At 41.2% G+C, this 23,674-nt stretch overlaps 2 protein-coding genes and 1 long non-coding RNA gene across 3 annotated transcripts in view; 1 reads left to right on the plus strand and 2 right to left on the minus strand.

Annotated features, from left to right (window-relative positions):
* Nucleotides 1-23,674, minus strand: part of LOC6030808 — a 219,733-nt gene that overhangs the window by 11,930 nt on the left and 184,129 nt on the right. Inside the window, 3 exon segments of the mRNA XM_038260053.1 lie at nt 12,412-12,550; nt 21,752-21,966; nt 22,356-22,465. Of these exon segments, the coding sequence (XP_038115981.1) occupies nt 12,412-12,550; nt 21,752-21,966; nt 22,356-22,465 (464 nt within the window).
* LOC119768810 lies at nt 691-1,622 on the plus strand. The gene is made up of 2 exons (XR_005278233.1): nt 691-1,165; nt 1,241-1,622. It is a non-coding gene; the product is annotated as an uncharacterized LOC119768810 (long non-coding RNA).
* LOC119768804 lies at nt 19,194-21,389 on the minus strand. The gene is made up of 2 exons (XM_038260078.1): nt 21,221-21,389; nt 19,194-20,318 (listed from the first exon to the last, which is right to left on the minus strand). Exon 2 carries the CDS (start codon nt 20,302-20,304, stop codon nt 19,354-19,356), a length of 951 nt encoding a protein of 316 aa, XP_038116006.1. The 5' UTR covers nt 20,305-20,318; nt 21,221-21,389; the 3' UTR covers nt 19,194-19,353.

Raw genomic sequence — 23,674 nt, forward strand, 5'->3', positions numbered from 1 at the left:
CAGAACTCGATTTTTGTGTTAAAAAACAAGAAATTAACGAAAAATACGATTTTTTTTATAATTTGGGGTTTGCTTGTAACCATCAGGAGTTATCTTGAAGGTCGCGTGTTACCCATTTTTACTGATATTAAGCAGTCTCATATCTGTAACACAGTCCTTATTGAAATGGAAGGTGCTGTTACATCCAGATACTTTAACCTGTTTTAATTGTGCTTTGTGCCAATTAGAGGAGAGATTTTATTCAAAAAAAAGCAAGCCAAAAAAAAGGCAGGAAGAAATTGGCCGGGAAATGTTTGTTTGATTTTGTAATTTACATAAAAAATACAACGCTCAATCGCGGGCCATGTCGCCGCTGCGGACACTTACCTCGGACAACGGAAATGTCGCTGACGGTTGGCCGGGATTCACACGCACAAATCACACAACACTTGAGACACTCTATGCTCGCGGGGAAAAATTGGATTTCACAAATAGATAATTAAACGCACTTCCGTTACGAAATTATGGCCAAAAAGCCTCCGGGATAAACGAACGCGACGGCACACACACTTTCCGAAAGAGTTCGGTACAAAAAGTTTGGAACCAGTGAGAAAGAGAGGAGCAGCGAGAGTGAGACAGAAATAAGAACGAAGCGACGCGGCGAACATTTGAAGCGTCGCCGCGTTGAGGGCAGGTCACAGACACTCAAAAAACCTTTCACCACAGAGTTGCATGAAAATTCCGGTGGCAACCAGTTTTCGATTGAAAACAACGTTTTGCATGAGTCATGCAACAGTCACATTACATTCATGTCAACTCTGCTTGATTTCCACGCAGCTTACACTCACACAACAAAATACCACGTGAAATTCATGCCTGAAAATTTAGAGGCGTGGCTTGCGGGTCAGCTGATTTGGGTTTGCATGAAATTCATGTAACATGCGCAAGTAAAGTGGTATGGAAAATATCCACTGACCATTTCATGCAACATTGTGGTGAAAAGTGACGACGATGAGCAGAGTTGAAAAGTTGCGTGATTTTCCTGTCTGAAAATTTTGAGCCAGGCGTGCAAGGCTGTGGGCAATCGCCATTCAGTTTGCTGCTGCTTCTCATCGACTAAACATAGTTTCTGCCATCGGTCACCGGAACAGAAATAGTATTGATCTTTGAAATCGATACGTGCAAAGTAAGTATAATGCGCATTATTTTATCGTATTTAGCCAAGATCATTGCCTTAAATTTTTATGTTCTTATTTTCTAGACCACGGATCCAGAACGTCCAGCACGCCTAATCGGAGCCTCCACCACAATGGCCAAGTGTAGCATTAGGCAAGAGGTGCGCAAGGCCCAGCGGGACCGGTCTCCAAGGGAGTCAAGCAGGCTGCGAAGAAGGTGATGGAAGTATCGGCCGGTATACTGTTCGTGGCCGTGGCCATTGTTTGCAATCGAGATTCCGGTATAAAACCGACAACCGTCGGTAAAAGGGTAGGCCGCCCAGCTGTCCGCAAGCTACTAGCGATTAGCCCCAAACCTGGACCATTTTTGCGTGTGTGTGCTGATGTCTGTGCTGTGTGTTTTTTTTTTGTGGTGTGATGTAGTAAGGAAAATGTGATGTGATTTATGAAAATTTGAAAATAAAAGGATAAAATAATATCAAATTTTTCTTTATTAACAAATCACAGAACTCACAAAAGGAGAACAAAACCCACCCCCAACCCCCCTGTATTTAAAAAAAACACTGGAGAATAATGCGGATATAACATTTCGAGAAGGTAAAGGCCACGTGAACTGACCGCAACATTGTCGTGAAATTCATGTGATGTGGTTCATGACTGTATTGGTGTGTTAGAAAAAGGATCAAGCCTAGCCTCCTGAAATTCACGTAGATTTGGCATGAACATCGTTATGGAAAATAATCGCATATATTTTCATGCAACATTGTGGTGAAAACTATTTTGAGTGGATGAACAGATGGAAAAACGACTACACTGAAAGAAACCGACATAGCAATATCACATGTTTCCCACATGAATCCGCCCCATACGACTTAGCATGCGAATGTCATGTGAAAATCACATAAAAAAATTCAACCTGCGAAGTAGTAAACTCAAATGAAATTCATATTAAAATGAAATGAAAAACACGACACCTTCACATGTTTTTCCCCCTGATTATTCAGGCCAACTTTGAAGGGGGGCCCCATAAACTTTGAAAATAATTGCAACGGCCTTATTACCAGATCGACAGCTTTCAAAAATCAGATTTTTTGTATTATGTCAACAATTTTTTCCTCGGTTTCGTTTCTTAAAAAAATTGAGGGAGTTTTTTTTAAAGTTTTGCATCAAATGGGTTAAAAATTTCGTCAGGCCTCCGTAAATGTTTTTTTTTCCAATTTATGTCGACCCCATTCAAAAACGGCTCAAATAAAACAGGAGCTGTATTTTATTTAAAAACTTCATCATTTTTAATGGAAACAGACTTCCAATCACTTCTTACTGAGCTTTATATAACTCAAGTCTTGATTTAAAAAGAAATGTCTTATAAGGCCAAATGATTATAAGACCTTGAAAAAAACTCTAGAATTACAGCTGAAAACGTCTTTGTATAAACGATTTCTCTTGTATAAAAAATGGTGAACTAAAGAAGTGTAACCAAGCCTTTGATTTTACTTTGTGAAATTTCAGTTTAACTTTCAACGATTTTTGTATTTTTTACAGCAAAATATGAAATCGATCCGCCCTCTGCAGCCAAAGTTATTCAACTGTCTCATCCTGGAGTTTTTTTTTTTTTTTTGAAAAGGTCTAATAAACCAAATTTTTAGTTTTTGCTTTTTGGGTGTTTTTAATACCCCTGGCTCACGGTGGTTTCAAAAACACCCAGAAAATCAAAAACTGGAAATTTGGTTTATTGGACTTTAAAAAAAACTCCAGCATTGTAGACGCACTTGGCAGGAACAAAGAGACACTCTACAAAAACCAATACTTTTCAAGTTAAACATCATGGTTTTGGTTTGTTCCTTTGCAGATGACTTGCCATGAACATTTTTAAGCAATTTTGCCAATACGAAACTTTAATTAACAAAAGTTATCCTTAAAAGTATTGATTTTTTTTTTTAAATTCATATATTTATACCAAATAACTTTTAATTTTTGGTTAAATGAAGTTAACTCAACAAACAAAATTTTCAACTCATGTTTTGAAAGATTTACATAGATTTTGAAAAGTTTAATGAAGAAAAATCAAAGTATCTCATTGTTGCCCATTTGAATCCATGGCTTGTAATTTAAATTTCCTGTTTCTTTATTTTTCAGTACCAAAATTTAAAGCATATCCAAACTATTTTGAATTTGAAAAATATTTTTTTACCCGTTGTGTTGGGGTAAGCGTGATTGCCTCTCAACCAGTCGGCCTGGGTTCGATCCCAGAAGGTCACGGTGGCATTTTTCTAGACGAGATTTGTCTGATCACGCCTTCCGTCGGACGGGGAAGTAAATGTTGGCCCCGGTCTAACCTAGTGGTTGGGTCGTTAGCTCTGTCCAGGTGTAGGTGTCGTCTCCCTGGGTCCTGCCTCGGTGGAGTCACTGGTAGGGAGTTGGACTAACAATCCAAAGGTCGTCAGTTCGAATCCCGGGATGGAAGCTAAGGTGTAAGAGGTTGCAATTGCCTCAACAATCAAACCTTCGAACACCTAGTTTCGAGTAGGAATCTCGCAATCGAGAACGCCAAGGCAATGCTGTAGAGCGAATAATTTGATTTTTGATTTTTTAAACTTGCAGAACATTTCAAACACTTTGCGCAATCATCAAACAAATCACAGTGAGTGACTCCAGTTTGCTAGCAGTAATTTGTGCTTAGTTGATTTTTCCACGGCCCACGCTCTAATATACCATATCAATTCACCCACTAAAGTGCCATGATGAATGTTGATTCAGATTAGAGTTAATAAGCCGTAAAGTGGCAACAGAATTGACAGGCGTCCTCGTCCTGCACAAGAAGGCGTCACTATCGTTGGGGGCGTCGACTTGATTGGGGGCTCCTGTTACGTCCGTCGTAGGTTGAAGGTTGAAAGTAGCCTCAACGATGTGCCATAAAAACATTCACGACCACTTTAGTGCTGCTCTTTGAACCGGGCGTTCTGGTACGCAAACAAACCGTTCACCGAAACCGGATGTTGCGGGGGGGTACATTTAGTGATGCCTACTCTCTCTTCTTGGTTGATTAAATCAGTTTCTGGTCGAATCAGTTAGCTTTTTTGTTTCGAAACTTTCCCAAATTTTACGCATGGCAGCTGAGCTGTGATAAATTTTGAGCTGCAAGCTTAATTTTTCAATAAAGCCCCATTTAACCATAAATTACTGGCTTAACTCTGCTCAAAGTACGGCTCGTTGCTCTTTTTTCGTTTTCCTCCGGTATAATAATTGCACATTTGCAGTTACTCGTTACACCCGGCAGTGAATGGAAAACTGTTTGGCAAGCAGCACATTTTCCTCTTTCCATGCAATCAGTTTAAACTGCATTGAATAAATTGAATTTACAATTCCATTTCGCTCTGCTGCCTGCTGCTGCTGCTGCTACTCCTACAGCATTTGCTTTTACATGAAGTGGAGAAAATAATTTTTCGCCTCGACTCTACCGCACACCCGCCACTGCAACAATGGTGACACTGTTTAAATTTAAAATTTGAAATTTTCTGGAAGCATTCATCAATTTTATTTTTTCACTCACTTCAAAATGAAGTGTTGGTAAAATCACAAAATATGCATCAATTTTTAACTGTGCACAGATTAAACTCAGCTAGAATCATAGTCCTAACCAGCTCAGAAAATTCTCAAAACGTAACCTACAAGACGTGCGACTTCTTTTAGGTTGGCCCTAAGAGGTTGCCACCAACTTACAGCCAATGATGCAAGGGCGTCGTGGGTTTGTTTTGTATTGCATTTTTGCACTTTCCATTTAAGTGGTTTAAACTATTTCAAAAACAAATAGTTTCCTTACTTTTTTTAGCACAATGCAATAGAAGTGATGTTTAAAAACTGAAAAAGATGCGATGAATTTGGTCACAGAGCGGATTCGTCAATCCAATAAGTGTCAAACATTAATTGATAAAATCAGTAGTAAAATTTCAATAGGGTGAAACCTTGGATGTAAACAAGCAGCCTATCCCATGAACTGTCACTTGAGCAAGTGGGATAGACTGTTTGTTGATTGATATATCCAAGGGAAATAATGACTGCATTTTATTTTCTATCTGTTATTACAATAACAATAACAAATCCTGTTACAAATAACATAAAATGTTATTGACCTAGTAGTCCTGGATCAACCTTCGACGATTTGTGGCTCTCTAGATAGAGCAGTTTTAAAAATGAGTTTTTTTTTACAATTTTATCGAAAAAGGTGAAACTTTAGGGTGGTGCCAAAAGGAGGTGTTGCTTAGGGCGACAAGAATAATTGGAAATTTTGGAAAATCTAAGAATACATACCGGACTCATTTGTTCAGATAAAAATAAGAAACTGTATCAATTTAGAGCCAGATCGGTTAAGTCTTAAGTCTTGATCTATTGATCGTTGAATTATGTATGGAAAACGATACTTAATCTACCCTTAGGTGGTTGTTACCTTCCTCACATTTAGAGGGCAATGCTATCTAAAATAGATACACAAGGGCGGACCTTTCAGTGTTCTATCAACTTGATTCATTATTCATACCATCAGATTGGGTAGTCAGATCTTCATAATTCAGGGCACTTATGTGCTTATAACTTTTGATAGGGTTGTCAGATCTTCAATCTTTTGAGCTCGTTGGAAAGTTTTTTGATCACCAATCCATCGACAGGTCGCATGATAGATCCGGACAACGTTTTCATCGAAATTTATGAGATCCGGTCTCTAAAAAGTGCATAACTAACACTTAAGTGCGCATAACTTTTGATAGGGTTGTCAGATCTTCAAACTTTTGAACTTGTTGGAAAGGTCTTTCGAATACCTTTCTAAAAATGTATAACATGACAACTTTTGAAGTACTTTACTAAACTTTATAATTTTCAATAGCGACTTATGGGACCCCAAGACGGATCGAATGAGACCAATACGGTCCAAATCGGTTCAGCCAGTGCCGAGATAATCCAGTGCAAATTTTTTTTGATCAACATCCCACCACACACACAGACATTTGCTCAGAATGTGATCTGAGTCGATAAGTATACATTAGGGTGCCCAGAAAAAATGACCCCCTGCTCCACAAGCGGAAAACGGTTTTTGAGTTGTTTTAAGCATCGGTGTCAATTTTGAGCGAAATTGGTTGAGATTAACCCATTCATACCCGAGCTTGAAGTTGGTGAAAAAAATGTTTTTCATACAAAAATGACATTTTTAAATCGCTAATAACTTTTCAGGTTCGAGTTTTACAACTTTGGTATGTTCTACAAAGTTGTAGAGCTTTAAATTTCCAATGAGATTTTCACTTTTGAGAATATTTGGATGGAAATAGCAGACCAAACAATACGAAAGTTGTTCTTTTCATACATTTTTTCGATTTTTCCCATACAAACTTCACCCCTGAGTATCAATGGGTAAATGTTGACCAATTTTGCTCATATTTGGCCCAGAGTCCTAAATAGCTCAAGGAACAATAATCAGCTTGTGGAGCGAGGTTTTGAAAAAATCCCATATTCTGGGCACTCTAGTATACATAAAGGTGGGTCTACGAGGACAAATTAATAATTTCGTTTTAGAATGATTTTATAGCCTTTCCTCAGTAAGGTGAGGAAGGCAAAAATCGCAAAAATGTATGGAAAAAAGTTTTTTTTTATTTTGCCTAAAGGGGGCGTTGAATGTATTGATCATTATTTATCAAGAGTGAGATTCATTTGTAAAATTTTATTATGAAAAACTTAGTCGATGACCTCAAAATGATCCATTTTAACCTTGAGGATTTATTAGCAATTTAAACGGTGTATGACGACCCTTAAAACCTTAACCGATTGGGCTCAAATTGGCACAGTTTCTTACTTAAAAACTGGAATTTTTGCTTGTTTTAAAATAATTAAGTGAAGTGCCACCAAATTTGAACTTCTGCTGATTAAAAGTACGATTGAGGAGTAATGACCCATCAAACATTTAACCGCCACGTCTAGTAACGCTACTGGAATTGTAAACGTTGCACATGTTGGATGGCTAACTAAGCAAAAAAGAAGTCAAACAACCTCGCACTGTGCGCTCTCTACTAGCAGTGGAAGGCCACCACTGTCGGCTGCACACTTTCGCGATGTTGTAAGCATATAAATTGGAAAACCCATTAGCGAATGGGAAATTTTAAGTGATCGTGAGAGGACAATTTATAAAAGCATTTTAGAAAAGCAGCACGCTTTATGGTGAAAATGGTTGTAAATATTTGATGCTTCCGCAAAAGTGACCTCCACCACCCCTCCCAACATCGCTCGAAAGTGTTGTTACTACGGAGAATAAGATTGCTATGGTCTGATAAGAGCAACATAAAAGTGCAAAAACTGTTATTTTCTCGAATAAAGGATCATCGTTTGGGAGGACAACGATGGTGGCGTTCCGACAGTCGTTATTGCTGTAATTTGAGAGCATGTCGCTCGCGAGGCACCACCACTCATACACTGTGTAGTACACTCAGTAGCTTTATTAAAGTTAAAAATTAAGATTTTCGTCTGAAGTTTGCCAGGACCCGTGGTGTAGGTGTAAACGTGGTTGCTTCTCATTCAGTCAGCATGGGTTTGATCCCAGACGGTTCCGGTGGCATTTTTCGAGACGAGGTTTGTCTGACCATGCCTACCGTCGGTCGGGGAAGTAAATGTTGGCCCTGGTCTAACCTAGAGGTTAGATCGTTAGCTCAATCCAGGTTTAGGAGTCGTCTCCCTGGGTCCTGCCTCGGTGGAGTCGCTGGTAGGCAGTTGGACTAACAATCCAAAGGGTGTCAGTTCGAATCCCGGAGTGGATGAAGACTAAGCTGTAAAAAGAGTTTTGCAATCGCCTCAACAATCCAGCCTTCGGACACCTAGTTTCGAATAGGAATCTCGCCATCGAGAATGCCATGCCTCTCTCAACCTCTTCCATATAACTCTTTATCAAAATTCCATCAGCTTTTTAGGGGAGTCAGAGCACTTTAAATCATATACTTTAAAGGTCAAAATTCAACATTTTGATGTAACTGAGTGCAATTACAACGATGAGACACACAGTCATAACGGGTAGATAATGGAGAAATGGCTCATACATGGACGGAGAGAAAGGATCATATGCCAAAGTACAATGTGTGTGGGTGGGTGTGCGGTTGAGTTTCACTATCATTAATATAAATGAATGAAAGCGCCTCTTCACGGATGAACGAGCAAAACGTTGTCGTTTCCCCCAACCCAGCAGCAAAATGTGGTGAATTTTGGGGAGGGGTATGGGAAAGGTCTTTGTTCGGCGAATAATCCCCACAAAAAGTCACCCTCGACCGACCCGGACGTGGCTCATCATAATGATTCTGACGATAATGATGCTGTCGGTCGTGGCATGTCGGTCATGTAGATGAACATGGCCGGGCCTCGTCTGGAGGTCATCAACGAACTCATCTGTGTGTTTTTGGTGGGGTAGACAATCGTCGCAAATCACTGTTTATTGTGTCTGAATAATTCAACCGTTAAATGGTGAAGCAACCCCAGATTATAGCAATTTTCACAGTTGAATTTTGTATTTGATTTCATACAAATCTGATAAAAAGTGAGAGGTTGATGTGAGCACACACTAAATTTTATTTAAAATCTGTTTTCAGAGCATTAAAATATACATTTTCATCTAAAATGTAACCGTTGTTACAGGTTTCCTTAACTTATAAATATTTAAATGCGAACGTTCACGATCTTTAAGGTTATGGTTAGTAGGGAAAAGGGAAACAAATGAAATTATAAACCAGCTAGTAGGGATTTGGAACAAAACGTTTGAAAAACACAATTTGTTAACACACTGATACAACACAACAACAACGTGGGACCAATATCAACAAAAATAACAAACTACAGAATCCATCTCCGGTGGGTGGAAGATGGAACAACTCCAGAGGGTGGTGTGACCTCCCTCTGTGACGTCATGCCGTGTCACTGGCATCGGAGGCTTAAAGGAATCTAGGGAAGGCCGCCATCGGTCTATTCCCTCAGGCAAGTGTGCGATCAAGACGTTAATTCGTAGAGCTAAAATTAGTAGTGAGTGCAAGGTGGAAATTGTGTGCGAAGCACCCTACATCGCCAGGTACGTTTACGCCCTGCAGTACGGCTCTGCAGCAAGGACGATGTGACTAGCTGACTTACGCTAAAGAGTACAGCTAGAAATCCACTCACTACTCCCCGTCCACAGGACCTTTTGTGTTGCCGTTTAACGGCCATTTTGTCGGTCAGCAGGAAGCTGGTCCGTCACCCCGATCGCACACTCTCGGCCTAGCAGCAGTAAGAGCGGAGGAGCCAGCTGCTACGCCTAACCCGTCAAGGATCAACGTTTTGCTCTGGCCAGGGTGGCCATCATCACCAAGGAGCACGCTCGGGCCGGAACTGGTCCTAATTCCCAAGGAGCGTTATTCCCCTCTCGGGTTGGCCAGATTGGGCAGGTCCCAGGTCGCCCGATTGCGCCAAAGAGGGAAGGCCTGTGATTCCAGCCGTGCTCTACACCACCATCGACACTGTTCCGTCGTCGTCATCAAGGTAGCAGCGGTACGTACCGGCAGCGTCTAAACCCCCCCCCCTTTTCCTACACACACATACACTTACAATAAAACACTTTAAAACTGATTTAGAATTTATTAAATTATTGAACCCGACCTGTAAAGAAAGTGAACGTTTTAGTCCCTTGTCCGCGATCTCCTCTGTTTGACTACCGTAGCGCAGCCGACCCTAAGATTACCCTAAAGTGCCTCATGCCTTTAACCTGAGCTAGTCGTTGGCCTAGTTTTACAATAGTTACAAAAATCAAAACAAATTTGAAGACATTTGGTTGTATCATGCCGAGATATAGCTAATTGAAGATTCAAAAAACAGGTACCTCGATATCTTAACACTGCCTTGACCAAATCGATGAAGACTTGTTAACGTGAATACTTCCATCATTGTCATAATTTTTCATTCAAAGATATAAATTTTGCGTCGCTTTCAATATTTTGACAAAATTCCTTCAACAAGTTGTTTAGAATAGTGACCTACACATGCTGATTCCTTTTGGTAACGATTATCCCATTCCTTGTAAAGTTATGGAAATGGTCATTAATCAATGATTGCCAACTAGGATGTCAATGACTGTGCCACTAAATTATACAAATTTTGAAGCACATTTGATTTAGATCAAAAATTCTTTCAGTGGCTTCAAGAAGGCAACAACCGGCACATGCTGATTCCTTTCTGTGCTGCACCCAAAGGAAAAATATATATCAAAATCTGCAACAGTGGATTTGTTGCAGAAAATGTTACATTTTCTAACAGTTTTTGCAGCAAGCTTGTAGATCATTTTTGCCCGCGTGTAAACATGTCAGCGATCTGCAGTTCTCACCAACACATATAATGCTGGCGCGTCCCCGAGAAATACTGCAGAGAGAAGACTATGTCCATGGCGCAGTGGTAGCGTGTCGGACCAATAACTAAGAAGTTGATGGTTCAATCCTCATTCTGTTTAGATTTTTTTTGTCCAATACAATCAATCAGCCGTCGGTAATGTCGATAATTGTCGGTAACAGGCAAAAATGTCATACCCCTATATCGCAAAAAAATGCATGAGGACAGATTTCATGCAGATTCTGATATAATTTCATGCCGCCATGCATCACAATCATGCGACTACCAGTTGGAATGGAATTCGTAAAATTGAATTTAATACAGAACCGGTCCTGTGTGCATGACGAAGGCTGATTTTCAAAAAACTTATTTAAAAATAAAATAAAAATATGTTAGTGTTTTTTTATATAAAAAACCGTCAGTTTTTGATTTTTGTATTTTATTAAAAAGCAAAATCTAAAAATCGGACTTCGCCATTCACGGGGTATGTTTCGAGAGTCTACACTCCAAATTTTAGCCAATTTGATCCATCCCATCTCGAGATATCGTGGCCCCCGTACACTCAAAGGAAAAATATATCTCAAAATCTGCAACAGTGAATTTACTGTACAAAACGTCACATTTTATAATATTTTTTGCAGCAAGTCCGTAGATCATTTTTGCCCGCGTGTAAACATTTCAGCGATCTGCAGTTCTCACCAACACATATAATGCTGGCCTTTCCCCGAGCAACACTCCAAAAAGAAGAATATGTTGGTGCTCTTTCACTCACATTTTATCAAGCGCTCATGGCGCGGTGGTAGCGTGTCGGATCAATAACCAAGAAGTTGGTGGTTCAATCCTCGTTCTGTTAAGGTTTTTTTTGTGAAATACAACCAAACAGCCGTCGGTAATGTCGATAATTGTCGGTAACGGGCAAAATTGTCATACCCCTATAGCGCAAAAAATGCATGAGGACAGTTTTCATGCAGATTCCGATATACTTTCATGCCGCCATGCATAACAATCATGCGACCACCGGTTGGGTGTAAATCAAATCTGTGTTTCGAAAAGTTTGACAGTCCGCTTTGCGCACGGCAAAATGTTGAGCTTCTTGCCAAGTTTTCTCAGCACTAGCTGGACCGATTTTGATCAAACCGGTTGCATTCGACTTGGTTTAGGGTCCCATACATCGCTATTGAATTGTTTGAAGTTTCGATAAGTAGTATATAAAAATGTGTTTTCACATTTATCTGGATCTCACTTAAATGTATGTAAACTATGTCCGGATTCACTATCCGACCCATCGTTGGTTAGGTTATCGAAAAACCTTTCCAACGAGTCCAAAACATTGAAGATCTGGCAACCCTGTCTCGAGATATGGCCACTTAAGTAATATTTATGTACTTTTTGGAAGCCGGATCTCACATAAATGTATGTAAACTATGTCCTGATCCATCATCCGACCCATCGTTGGTTAGGTAATCAAAAAAAACCTTTCCAACGAGTCCAAAACATTGAAGATCTGGCAACCTTGTCTCGAGTTATGATTACTTAAGTTATATATGTGTACGTTTTTTCTGGATTCAAAAAAATAGCTGAAATATGTGTCCAAACCACTCATATTACCCATTGTTGGTAAAAAGTGAGGAAGGCATCAACCACATAGGTGGATTAAGTTAGTTTTTTAATCTAACCACGACGTAAAAATTCTTCGGCAAAACGAAAAAATGTATCATGGTTTTGTCTCTCTTAATAGCTTCCTAAGCACCGTGTATGAGATAAGTCTTCGATCAAGTTTATGTTGTGCCACAGAGCTGTGAACATGTGATCACGTCCTCGAAACTACACCATGTCTTTTTTATATACATTTAATGTATCACACAAACACACACATACGCATACTTACATCGACACATTGAGAAAGCACGTGAGAAGGAATTCGTTGTAGATTGCCATCGAAATAAATCGACTTTCGTTGAACTCGGACGGCGCCTTCCGCACCATGATGCACAACCGAACGCCCCACGCCAGAAACAGAACTTCCACTGTTCCGAGTTCCGAGCGGTGGTGGTGGTGTAATTGAAGTCGACAGACGTTGTTGATGGTCGTATCAGCAGCAGCGGCATCAACAGCAATGGAGCCGGAAATGGAGAAACATTGAAAAAAAGGAGCAAAAAAAAAGAAATGTGAGTGTTGGTGGAAAAAGGATCAACGTCGTCGTAGTCGTCGTCGGCGTCGTGGCATGGCAAGAAGATGTAAGTTGGCTATAAATTATGACTTCAGGGTGAGAAACGTTTAGATGGATAGAAAGGGCAAGAAGAGCTGAAAAAAGTAGCATAAAACGTTATTTCCGGTTCGGTCTTGATGCAGTTGCACGGTGCACATTTTCATCTCTGCTCAATCCATCATACTGCCACGACGCTTTGGATGGGAAGACAGGTCGAGGATGCTTTTTTTACACTTCATTTATGAACAGTGGAATGCAATGGATTCAAGGTGATGAGTTTGCTTCCGTGTTTATATGATCATTGAAAAGAAAGATAAATTTTAAAACAAACATTTTTCACACAAAGACTGAGTTGAATGAATGTTTGCTGTCAAAGCGAAAGAGTATCTAGTATCTAGCAGCGTGTAAATTACACCCATTTATACCTACATAACATCATTTCACATAGGGGCAGGGGGCGCAGAATGGGCCACCCTTGGTTTTGGGCTTTAGAATGGATTTAAACCAACTGTAAGGCAAGGGTCTTATAAAGGACGTCAAATAACATCACCACACCGAAAACCACGTTTGAATTCATTGCATTTTTCGAATTATGAGCAAAAACGTAAATTTATTGACAAAACCACGCAAATGTTGTTCATTTTGAGCTTTCTTGAAAGTAAGATTGTTTGAAAAAAAAGTTTATAATGTTACCAGGAACTATTATGAAGGTAATCAAACAACAACGGAACCTCAAATCAATTTGACTTGGTGGTGAAAGTGTTAAATTAAAATCCACTTGGGGGCAGAACGTTTAATGCAACGTTTAATGCAACCATTAGTTGATTTTTTAGTTGTTTTGATACTTATTTGTAAAATTAGTGTCTTTTTTCAACATATTGAAACTATTTTCAAAAATGTTTGTTTTGGTAAGTGACTATTTTCATAAAAGTGGTCTAACTTCATGGAAACTATGTCTCTTTAATCACTTATTATCTCCCTTCAACGTTTTATTAGACAAAATGGCTTGTTTCCTAAGGTGGTCCATTCTGCCCCGCACCCAGGAAAAGAAGCTGAGAAAATCTTTTTTTTAAGTGGCTCAAAAATAGTTTTAAGCTAAAAAATGTCATCAAACAAGTAAACAACATTGAAGGAAACATCCCAAAGCATAAGCCTACTACACTGAATTCATAAAATTGTTTGTTTTTCTATGGTTTTTGGCGCATTTTACTCAGGCGGGCCATTCTGCTGATGGTGTAAATTATATCTGCATCGGCAATTACTACGATGGAGGGAAAATTTTTCAACAAAACGGCCAAGCCTACTGCGTAAAGCTGTTCAACAGAGACATGATTCGTTGAAGTGGGTTGAGTTTGAGCACGGATTGTTCATACAACACAATTGGGGGGGAGCGGCCGTGGCTGACTAGTTACAGTGTTCTCTTTGTAAGTGAATGGTTCTGGGTTCGATGCCCATCTGCTCCCAAAGCGAATGTTTAGAACACAGAAATTTGAAATGATGAATATTAACGAAAAATCAAAGTCGTTCGAGGCGGGGTTCGAACCCCCGTCCTTTCGATTGGTAAGCAAAAATGCTAACCACTAGGTCATGACGACTTGGTGAACTTGGACTGGAATTAGGAATACTGCTACAGATAGCGAGTTGTGGCGCTATAACCAAGGCAACTATAGTGTCCAGGGCATTCGTGGAAATACAATGTCCCATCCCAGAGGGTCTCGGAGTACCAAACCTTCTTAGCATGGTGCTCCCAACGAATACAACAAAATCACGGAGCGTATGGTGGTGTGTCCCCACGCTTCTTCCTCCCCTGTAATCAGAATTATGTTTGTTTGTTCGAACACTCTTGAGCACTGAGCACTCAACCCAATTGCGAATCATCTCTGCGATACGGCTTTACGCAGTAGGCCTGGCCGCTTTAACGCATGTGATGTTTCAATGCATTCCGATGCAATGGCGCACCACAAATGTTAATAAATGACAAGAAGAGTACTAGGCGTCATCTAACCTAAGGCACTCTCCAGGATCCCTTCAAAAGATTGGCTGCGCTAGGGTCTGATTAGATTAGATTAGATTAGATTAGGATTGTTCATACAACACAATTCTGAATCTACAGGGCAGGAAGAAGCGTGGGGACACACCACCATACGCTCCGAGATGTTGTTTTATTTGTTGGGAGCACCATGCTAAGATGTTTTGGTACTCCGGGACCCTAATTGGAATTGGACAATGTATTTCCACGGATGCCCTGGAAACTATTGGACACTAGCGCCACAACTCACTCTTGATCTGTTTTTATATCTTTTTATATTCAAACTTAAAAAATCACAAATCGTAATGCTATTTGAGGTAAATGTAATTTAATGTAATTTTTATGAAATTTTCGACAGATTTCAATACCCTTATATTGCATTTTATTTAGTTTGGTTTGGAGTAAATGATAGTAATATAATTGCACCAAAACAACAGTATTTTGAAAATCATTCTCCATAAATCACCCTTCACTGAAACAATTTGAAGCGTTTTGCGATGTTCTACCAAATTTCCCTCTTAATAGATGGTGTTAGAAAAATGAGAATGCGATGATTGATCAATGATTGAAAGTGTGGAATATTTTATTGTTTTTCTATGAATATGAATGCTGATATGAAAAATACAGTTTCACTCCACTTGTTTAAACTTGTTTGCGTTAAGTCTATATTTGTATTAATTTATAGTAGAAACATTGGATTCATGTCACACTAGCATTGGTATATTATTTTAACGTTGGTCATATCACAGAGCATCACTACAATGCAAGTCCAAATATTTAAGTTATAAACAAAACGGCCCCAAACAGCTTTGGTTGGTAAGTGTGGACGCATCCAGCCGTGGAGTTGGTAAATTTACCCTCATTTTCCACCTGATAAAGCAGCACCAGCTGTAAATTTGTTGATTGAGCGCGCCAAAACCTGTTGAGGGTGTGGGTGGGTGGTGAATAATTTACGGTGCTCTCGAAAGTGCCTCGAGCAGTGCCCATTGTGCAGACTAGGAGCACTACAATTGTGCGCTATCTATTTGTGGTGATCCGCGCGAGTCAAGTAAAGCACTTGTGTTAAGAATGCTAGTCGCGAGGAGACTGACGCTCTCGAGACAAGCCGTGTGTGCGCGAACCCGAACAGAGAGTGCGCGAGTGTTAGTAGCATCGTATGTTCAGCAACAAGAAATAAGAGTGTTAATAGAGTTGGCTACCACATCCCCCTTTTTTACCAATTGATGTATTTAATCGTGATCAACCTTATTTATTTAAACATTATTTTACACGGTTCTGGTTAGTGTACAGTTAACAATAAACGATACTTATCTGGAAGGGCTAAACATGGTGACCGGTTTGGGAGCACGTGATGATCGTCTAACTTCCGGAAATGCTGCATCTCCGGGTGATTCCGTGTTTGGGGAATCGGTGTCACTCAGGGCGTTCTCCGGCTCATTCATCTCGTACTCAACGGTTGGTTCACATTTCTTCAGGTGTACAACATTTCGATCGTACGTCTTTCCGGATTCCTGCGACTGGATGGTAACATTCGAGCCATTTCTATCAACCACGGTAAACTTCTCTTTCAAGAAATTGGTAGATAGTTTGTTCGAAGGGAGCAGGTTTTTCAAAAGTACAATGTCACCAACAGAGATATCACTTGGTCTGGCTCGTCGCGTTTCATCTTCTCTTTCCTTTTGAACCATTTTCTTCGACGTGTCCTGATCTCTGAAATCCGTACATGGGGGAGTACTCGCAAGATCCTCAAGTTGTGGTAGCTTAGAACGCAGCTTTCTTCCTTGTAGCAGTTCGCTTGGTGGTTTTCCGGTGATCGTGTGTGGGTTGTTGTTATACAGATTCAGATACTGGTCCAGTTCGACTTTCCAATCCTCGTGAATGGCATGAGATATCTTCATTCGCTTAAGTAGGGACCTGTTCTGCCTTTCCACCTCGCCGTTGGCTTGTGGCCAGTACGGGGAAGTGTGATTGAGGTGGATACCGTTGGTGTTACAAAAGTCTTTGAACTCTGACGATACGAACTGCTTTGCGTTGTCAAGCGTTATAGTACGCGGGGCACCCCAAGTCCGAAAGATCCGCTTTAGACGGTTGATAGTCTCCTGTGCAGTGATCCGAGTCATTATCTCAACTTCCATGTACCGGCTGTAGTAGTCGATTACTACCAACAAATAATGTCCTGTCGGCATTGGCCCGAGGAAATCAATCGCAATATCGATCCACGGTTTTTCCGGTAGCAGACGGCGCGTCATCGGTTCTGGAGGGTCCGATGCTTGAACCAAGCGACAACCTTCACAGCGATCGCAAGTTTTGACGGCATCCCGATCTACTCCAGGCCACCAGCAGCGTTCGCGTAATCTCCTCTTCATCATCGATTGGCCGGGATGCCCTTCGTGCGCCAATTCGCACATCCTAGAGCGCAATGAGCTTGGTATTACGAGTTTCGTACCACGCATGATCAACTTGTTGATGTAAGAAAACTCCAAACGAAAAGGCTTGTACGGCTTCAGCTCTTCCTTGTCCCAATTACCACCGGTGATGGCAGCGATTAGTATTTGGAGCTCTTTATCACCCTCAGTTGCCGAGATCACTTCCGAGATGTCGATTGCGGCGGACTCCTGAATGGCGCGAATGACATCTTCAGTTTCCGCGTCAAAATCCGGGTCATTTCCAGCTGCTGACAAGGACGAAATCGATTGCACCACAGCTCGCCTGATATACACTTCCGATTCTTCGGTCCAGTTGGGGTCCTCCACGTGTGATGCTAATCGAGACAGGCAGTCAGCCAAGTTCGCGGATCCTTTTCTGTAGACAACTTTGAATTTGAACGCTTGTAATCGTAGAAGCCATCGCTCAATCCTTGCCGTCGGCTTTGATGTTGTTGAGAATAGAGTCTCAAGGGGACGATGATCGGTCTCCAGCTCAAAGATGATGCCCAGCAAATAGATTTTGAATCGCTCAACCGCCCATACGATCCCCAAGGCTTCCTTCTCGATCGGTGGGTAAGCTTTTTCAGTGTTGGTCAAACTTTTTGAGGCAAAGCTTATAACTCGGGGGCGACAGTTCTTAAATTGGATTAAGACAGCGCCCAATCCGACCGCTGAGGCGTCAGTGACAACAAGTGTTCGGTCCTTTGGATCATAGTATCCCAAGCTCTCTGCAGAACCAAGTAGTGCTTTCACCTTGTCAAAAGATACTTGATGGTCCTTCCTCCATTCAAAGCTTGATTCCATCTTCAGAAGTTGTCTGAGTGGATAGTTGACGGTGGTCAAATCGGGAATAAATCGGGAAACATATGTAACAAGTCCAAGAAAGCTTCTTAGCTCTTCTTTAGTGTTCGGTGCTCTGCAGGCCTGGATCGCTTTTATCTTCACTTCGCTTGGTGATACTCCATCGGCAGACAGCTTGTGCCCCAGAAAATCAACTTCCCGCTGTTTGAATAGGCACTTGTGATCGTTCAACAAAATGTCATAGCTGTGCAAAACTTGGAGTACTTGCTTAACCGCTGCGTCGTGGTCTTCCTCCGTTGCCCCAAAAATCAAAATGTCGTCAATAAACACCACAGAGTTCTTGCACCCAACCAAAATGCTCTCCATCAGGTTTTGATACAGCTCGGGAGCACAGTTTACACCGAATAGTAAACGTTTATATCTGAACAACCCCCAGTTAGTGATGAAGGTCGTCACATCCCGGCAGTCCTCGGAGAGTTCCACTTGATGGAACGCCTGTTTGATATCGAGCGTTGTAAAGAACTTTGCATTCCGAAATCTCGAAACGAGGTCCTCGAAAACAGGTAGCGGATGGTTGAGTCTTTGGATGGCTTGATTTGCCCTTCTCATGTCAATGCACAAACGTAACTCGCCGTTATCTTTCAGAATGGGCACAAGGGGTGAAACCCACGACGTCGGCCTTGTTACTCGTTCGATGATATCCATCTTCAACAACTCGTTCAGCTTCTCCTCGACCTTATCCAGCAACGGTATGGGACAACGGCGCAGTGGTTGGATTATTGGCGGGACAGTTCTGTCGACGGGGATGTTCAACTTGATTCCTCTAATTTTTGGAAAGGCCTTGGATGTTCTATCAACCTTCCGGACTACCTCAGAATGGGTGCTCGGAAGCCCAATCTTCAGGATGCCCAGTTTCTGTGCTGTCTGCTTGCCGAGTAGTGGTTGTTGCCCTTTCTCAATCACGTAGAAAGTAGTTGTCGTTCGTAGAATCTGTCCATTATCATCGACCTCCAGCTTTGCATCGAAGGTTGTGAGCAATTTCAGCGGAATTCGTCCGTAGGCCAAGAACCGCTTGTCAGAATCCAGTCGCTCGTTCGTGATGTTGACGTCCCTCAACTTCATCAACTCCCAAGTAGTATCGTCAATGAGATTGTGTTTGGATCCTGAATCGACCAGCATATCGATCTGGACGCCCCCAACGTGACAACGAATGACTTCATCATTGTCAAACCCGACATTGTAGACCGGCAAGTCTTCAGGTTCTTCATCAGTCTGTTCGCGTACATTGTATACATCCCGGGGCCGTTTAGCAGATCGCTGAGGTTCGCTTCGCTCGATCGAAGAATACGGACGCTTTCGGCCGGCCTATACAATTAGGTTGCCCGCAAACATTAGGAAATCGAATTTTATCCCAAGAAAAGAGTTCAAACTTACCCAATCATCCCTCGATTTGGTGTGACATACTGTTCCGAAATGGCCGACGATTCCGCATCGATTACAGGTTCTGTCCACAGCTGGGCATCGCTCACCCTGCTGGTGCGATTCGTATCCACATCGCGAACATTTGAGCTGGTTTCGCCGTCCTCTGTATTGCCGCGCATCAGGTCTGCTTGGGTAACTCCTCGAGTTTTCTGGTTTACTCCTGTTCACCGTCAAACGGTTGACATCGTGATTCGAACTTCCTCCGTTCATCTTTGCTGATTGGTAACGCACCGACTGGAACGCGTTCACAGTTTTCAGGGTGTCGTCCAGCGTCAGCGTCTCCTTTTCCAGCAATTTTTGGCGAAGGTCATCCGTCGCAAATCGAATAATCTTGTCGATAATTGCGATTTGTCGACTCTCTGTTTCGGACCTACCAAAGCAAATCTTGTCGGCCTTTTGTTGAACCCTCGAAGCAAATTTCTCGATCGGTTCATCAGCTTCCGGGGCCATCGACCCGAACAGGAATCGTTCGAAGCTGTCATGATGCTTTGGGGAGAAGTGCTCAGTAAGCTTGATCTTTGCTGTTAGATAAGGATTTTCGTCGTCATCTTCTGCATCACTGTCAACATCAGGTAATCCGTAATACGCGCTCTGTAACTCCAGACCACCCATAGCCAACAATTGAATCTTCTTGTTGGTCGGATCTGACACGTTGGCAGCAGCCATAACGTTTTCGAACCACCTGATCCATTGCTTCCACGCGTTTCGAATCTCCGATGCTGGCAAGTGCTTGTACTTGAAATGAGGTAGATTGTATGACGATGGACTGAAGAAGTTCAGATTCGTCACGAGCGGCGGCGGTACGATGGCCGGTGGATCTTCACCGTCTGCCATGTTGGTTAATTATGCTATACCAAACCAGAGTAGAAACACAAAAAAAAAGAAATCACTCATTTTGAATAAAAGACTTATTTCACTACTTTTTCTTAGTATTCTTCCAAGTCTTCTTATTGTCTTTGCTCACTGTTTTTTTCTTCCCCAATATCGTTGTTTTTCTACAGGTAATTCAACCGTAATTTAATCGGTTACAATCAAACAGACACAATAAAATTAGTAAACTAATCATCTCAAATCGAAATTTAATCGATTGACTTTCTATACATTATTTCCTTAACCGTAATTTAATCGGTTTCATTTTCACATTACACATCTTATCACGGACGATCCAACCAACCGTAATTAAATCGGTTACAACAAGCACAAGCCGTAATTTAATCGGCAACAGCATCCATCGAACCGTAATTTAATCGGTTTCATTACAACTGTAACTAAATCGGTAGCTCAAACAAATGTAACCGTAATTTAATCGGTTGCTTTTTAAACATTTTTTTCCATCTCTGCATTTCAGTGCAATTTCACTAACACCACGAAAGATATTCATAAAATCTGCTCACTAATACAACTTCAAAGGGACGCTTTTTTCACTTCCAAAATCAGCCATTTTGTTTTTTCTTTTTCTCTGCAAGCGCGGCTCCAAGCCAAGCCACGGCGTTTTCACAATCTTTTTGCTAGTAAAGAGTCGCATTTTATTACCGCATGCAATTTCACTGCACTTTATGCTTACAGAAAGCATTTTTCTTGTGACCTTGAGCCACGGCACAATCATTTAATTTTTCATTTGGCCTTTCAACCACTGTTTTCACAATCCCCCCTGATTTATTTCTTTTTTTATCATATTGCTATTTATTTTACACACCTTGCACAATCAACACGCGAAAATACTTTTTCGACCGAAATAATAAATTTTCACCTCGTCGCCATGTGGTGATCCGCGCGAGTCAAGTAAAGCACTTGTGTTAAGAATGCTAGTCGCGAGGAGACTGACGCTCTCGAGACAAGCCGTGTGTGCGCGAACCCGAACAGAGAGTGCGCGAGTGTTAGTAGCATCGTATGTTCAGCAACAAGAAATAAGAGTGTTAATAGAGTTGGCTACCACACTATTCACATTTCATACACGTCAAATATGCATCGCACTGCCAAGTTATGCCATGCGCTGTCTGTTGCGGGAACGTGTTAGATTCCAACAGTTGGCTTCACACCGTAAATAGTTGAATGTGTTTGCCAGGTTCCTGAGGGCTGTGTCTTTGTCTGTGGTGTTAATTGCTTCTGAAATACTGGGTTACACCTGATGAGGGTAAGGTATTTTTGATGGAGTTAAATGACAAAAAATTAAAAAAAAAGTAAAGTGCACTTTTCAAAATATATAGCCAACAATGACCTCAATCTTTTCCATCCGAGGAATTTTGCAGTAGGTGGGCAAGCTGATGGATTGAATACTCACTCGACGTGAACGTGTGATCCCACCAGTCGGTTTTGCACAGGAACGCTTTGAGGTTGTCGGCGGTGCGGCCAACGATTACGACCGGCGGGGCCACCAGCGTCCGCACCAGAAGTGCAATCCCGACGAAGCCGCAGAGCAGCCCCAACCGCTTCAGGAGATAAGCGTCCGTGATTTTGACCGCTTTTGCCGAGCGCACGCGAAAGATGACTGATATCCTGCAGAGGAGGGAAAGAGAGAAAAGAGGATATAACTTAGCTGATACTTTGTGGAAACTGAGCTATATGTGTTATGTCACATGTATAGTAAAATTTTATCAAGTGTTTCATGTTGGCACACAAGAAAACGACAATTTTCTAGAATAAGGCACATCTTAACATTTGCATGATCAATATGGGGTCTACTTCAACCAAAATTACTCAGTCATGATTTTTTCAGATGTTCAAATTGTAAAAATTGTCTACGAACAACTTATACCAATTTAAACTATAATTAAATCTCGGTTTTCACCTCGCTCTGACTTTGCCACGACATTCAAGCCTCACTCCCACACCTAAGTTCTGCTGCGCTAAATGGGCGCACCTTTACCCAGGGGGAGTTTTCTTACCTCCACGTTTTCAGCATCAGCGCTCCGTACGTGAGGGAGAATCCGATCTCCCGTAGCCAAACTCTTGCCGTGCACGTGTACAGCGACGGGGGCGGATACATCACGATAGACTGTAATTAGAAGCAAATTATCATCGTTATAAGGTTATACACGCTAGTCGCTGTCATCATCTTCTCGTTGGTAGTGAAATTTTGTGCCATCTTTCTGCACGAGAGGGTGCCCACGTGGCTTTTTGTACTTGAAAGGGACTTGTTGAGGTCAAGCATTGTTTGAACTTCTTTTTTTGTGTGTTGAAATCTTCAAACAATGCCAATCATTGCAAGTGTTCACCACGGGTCCCCCACAGATCGTTATTGTGAAAAAAAAATTTCCACCCAAACCAATGATTGAACATGGTTCCTGGGACCATTCTGTACCTCTGGGCCGAGTTTCAAAATATTTGCCGGCAGAAATTTCGAATACGGTCAGTTTTAGTGTTTCGAGTAGAAATTAAGGAGAAATCACATGTAAAATGCGTAGGAAATGAGCACAGTTTCAATGTTTCAACTCCAAAACATTAGTGGTCATGGTTTTACATTGTATTAACATCTAGCAGAATGATATAAAAACGATTTACAGCACTGACTTAGCCGGATTAAGCCTAAGTCAAGTGACTTAGGTATATAATTTACAAGTTTATACTTTGATATTAAAAAAAATTCTTACATCAAGGAATTTTAAGTCAAGGAAAACTAGATTGCACAAAAATTACTAAAAATGAGGTGACTTTGAGCCTAGGGGTGACATTGTACCAATAAACGCATAAAGATTGCTTTGATAAGCTTGAATTGTATGTTAATTTATTTATTTGTAGATGGATTAATTTGATCTATTTATGTTCCCACAAAGAAATTTAATGATATTGCTACGCAAATCTGCTTGTTCTGATTTAAAATTAAATTAATTAAAATAAATTTAAAATCTTCTGGAATCCTCCTAATTTGAAAATAATGCTCACATCTTTCAGTTCTGAATCAATACCTACTGAAATCAAATAAAACAATCAAAATAATAGGGAAACAAATTTTTGTTACGTGGCAAGTTTGTGACATGGCAGTTACAATAAAATTGTCCTTTTTGTTTTAAATCGTTCACAAATTTCAACCTTGCGAATGAAATCCGGAGAGTACTCCAGCTACTAGCGTGCCCAGCTCTTTGAGGAAGGTGGGGCAATAATATGCACGTTTTGAAAAATACGTCATTTGTGGATACCCCCTGACCAAATTTAAAACAAATTTCTGTGGATGGTGGGGCAGTTGCCCCATGTTGCCCCACCCTGT

Source organism: Culex quinquefasciatus, chromosome 3, assembly GCF_015732765.1.
Source record: "Culex quinquefasciatus strain JHB chromosome 3, VPISU_Cqui_1.0_pri_paternal, whole genome shotgun sequence".
NCBI lineage: Eukaryota > Metazoa > Arthropoda > Insecta > Diptera > Culicidae > Culex > Culex quinquefasciatus.

Coding starts and splice junctions, on each gene's coding strand:
- LOC119768804 (XM_038260078.1), bottom strand. CDS start 20,304: ATGGCAGACGGTGAAGATCCACCGGCCATCGTACCGCCGCCGCTCGTG.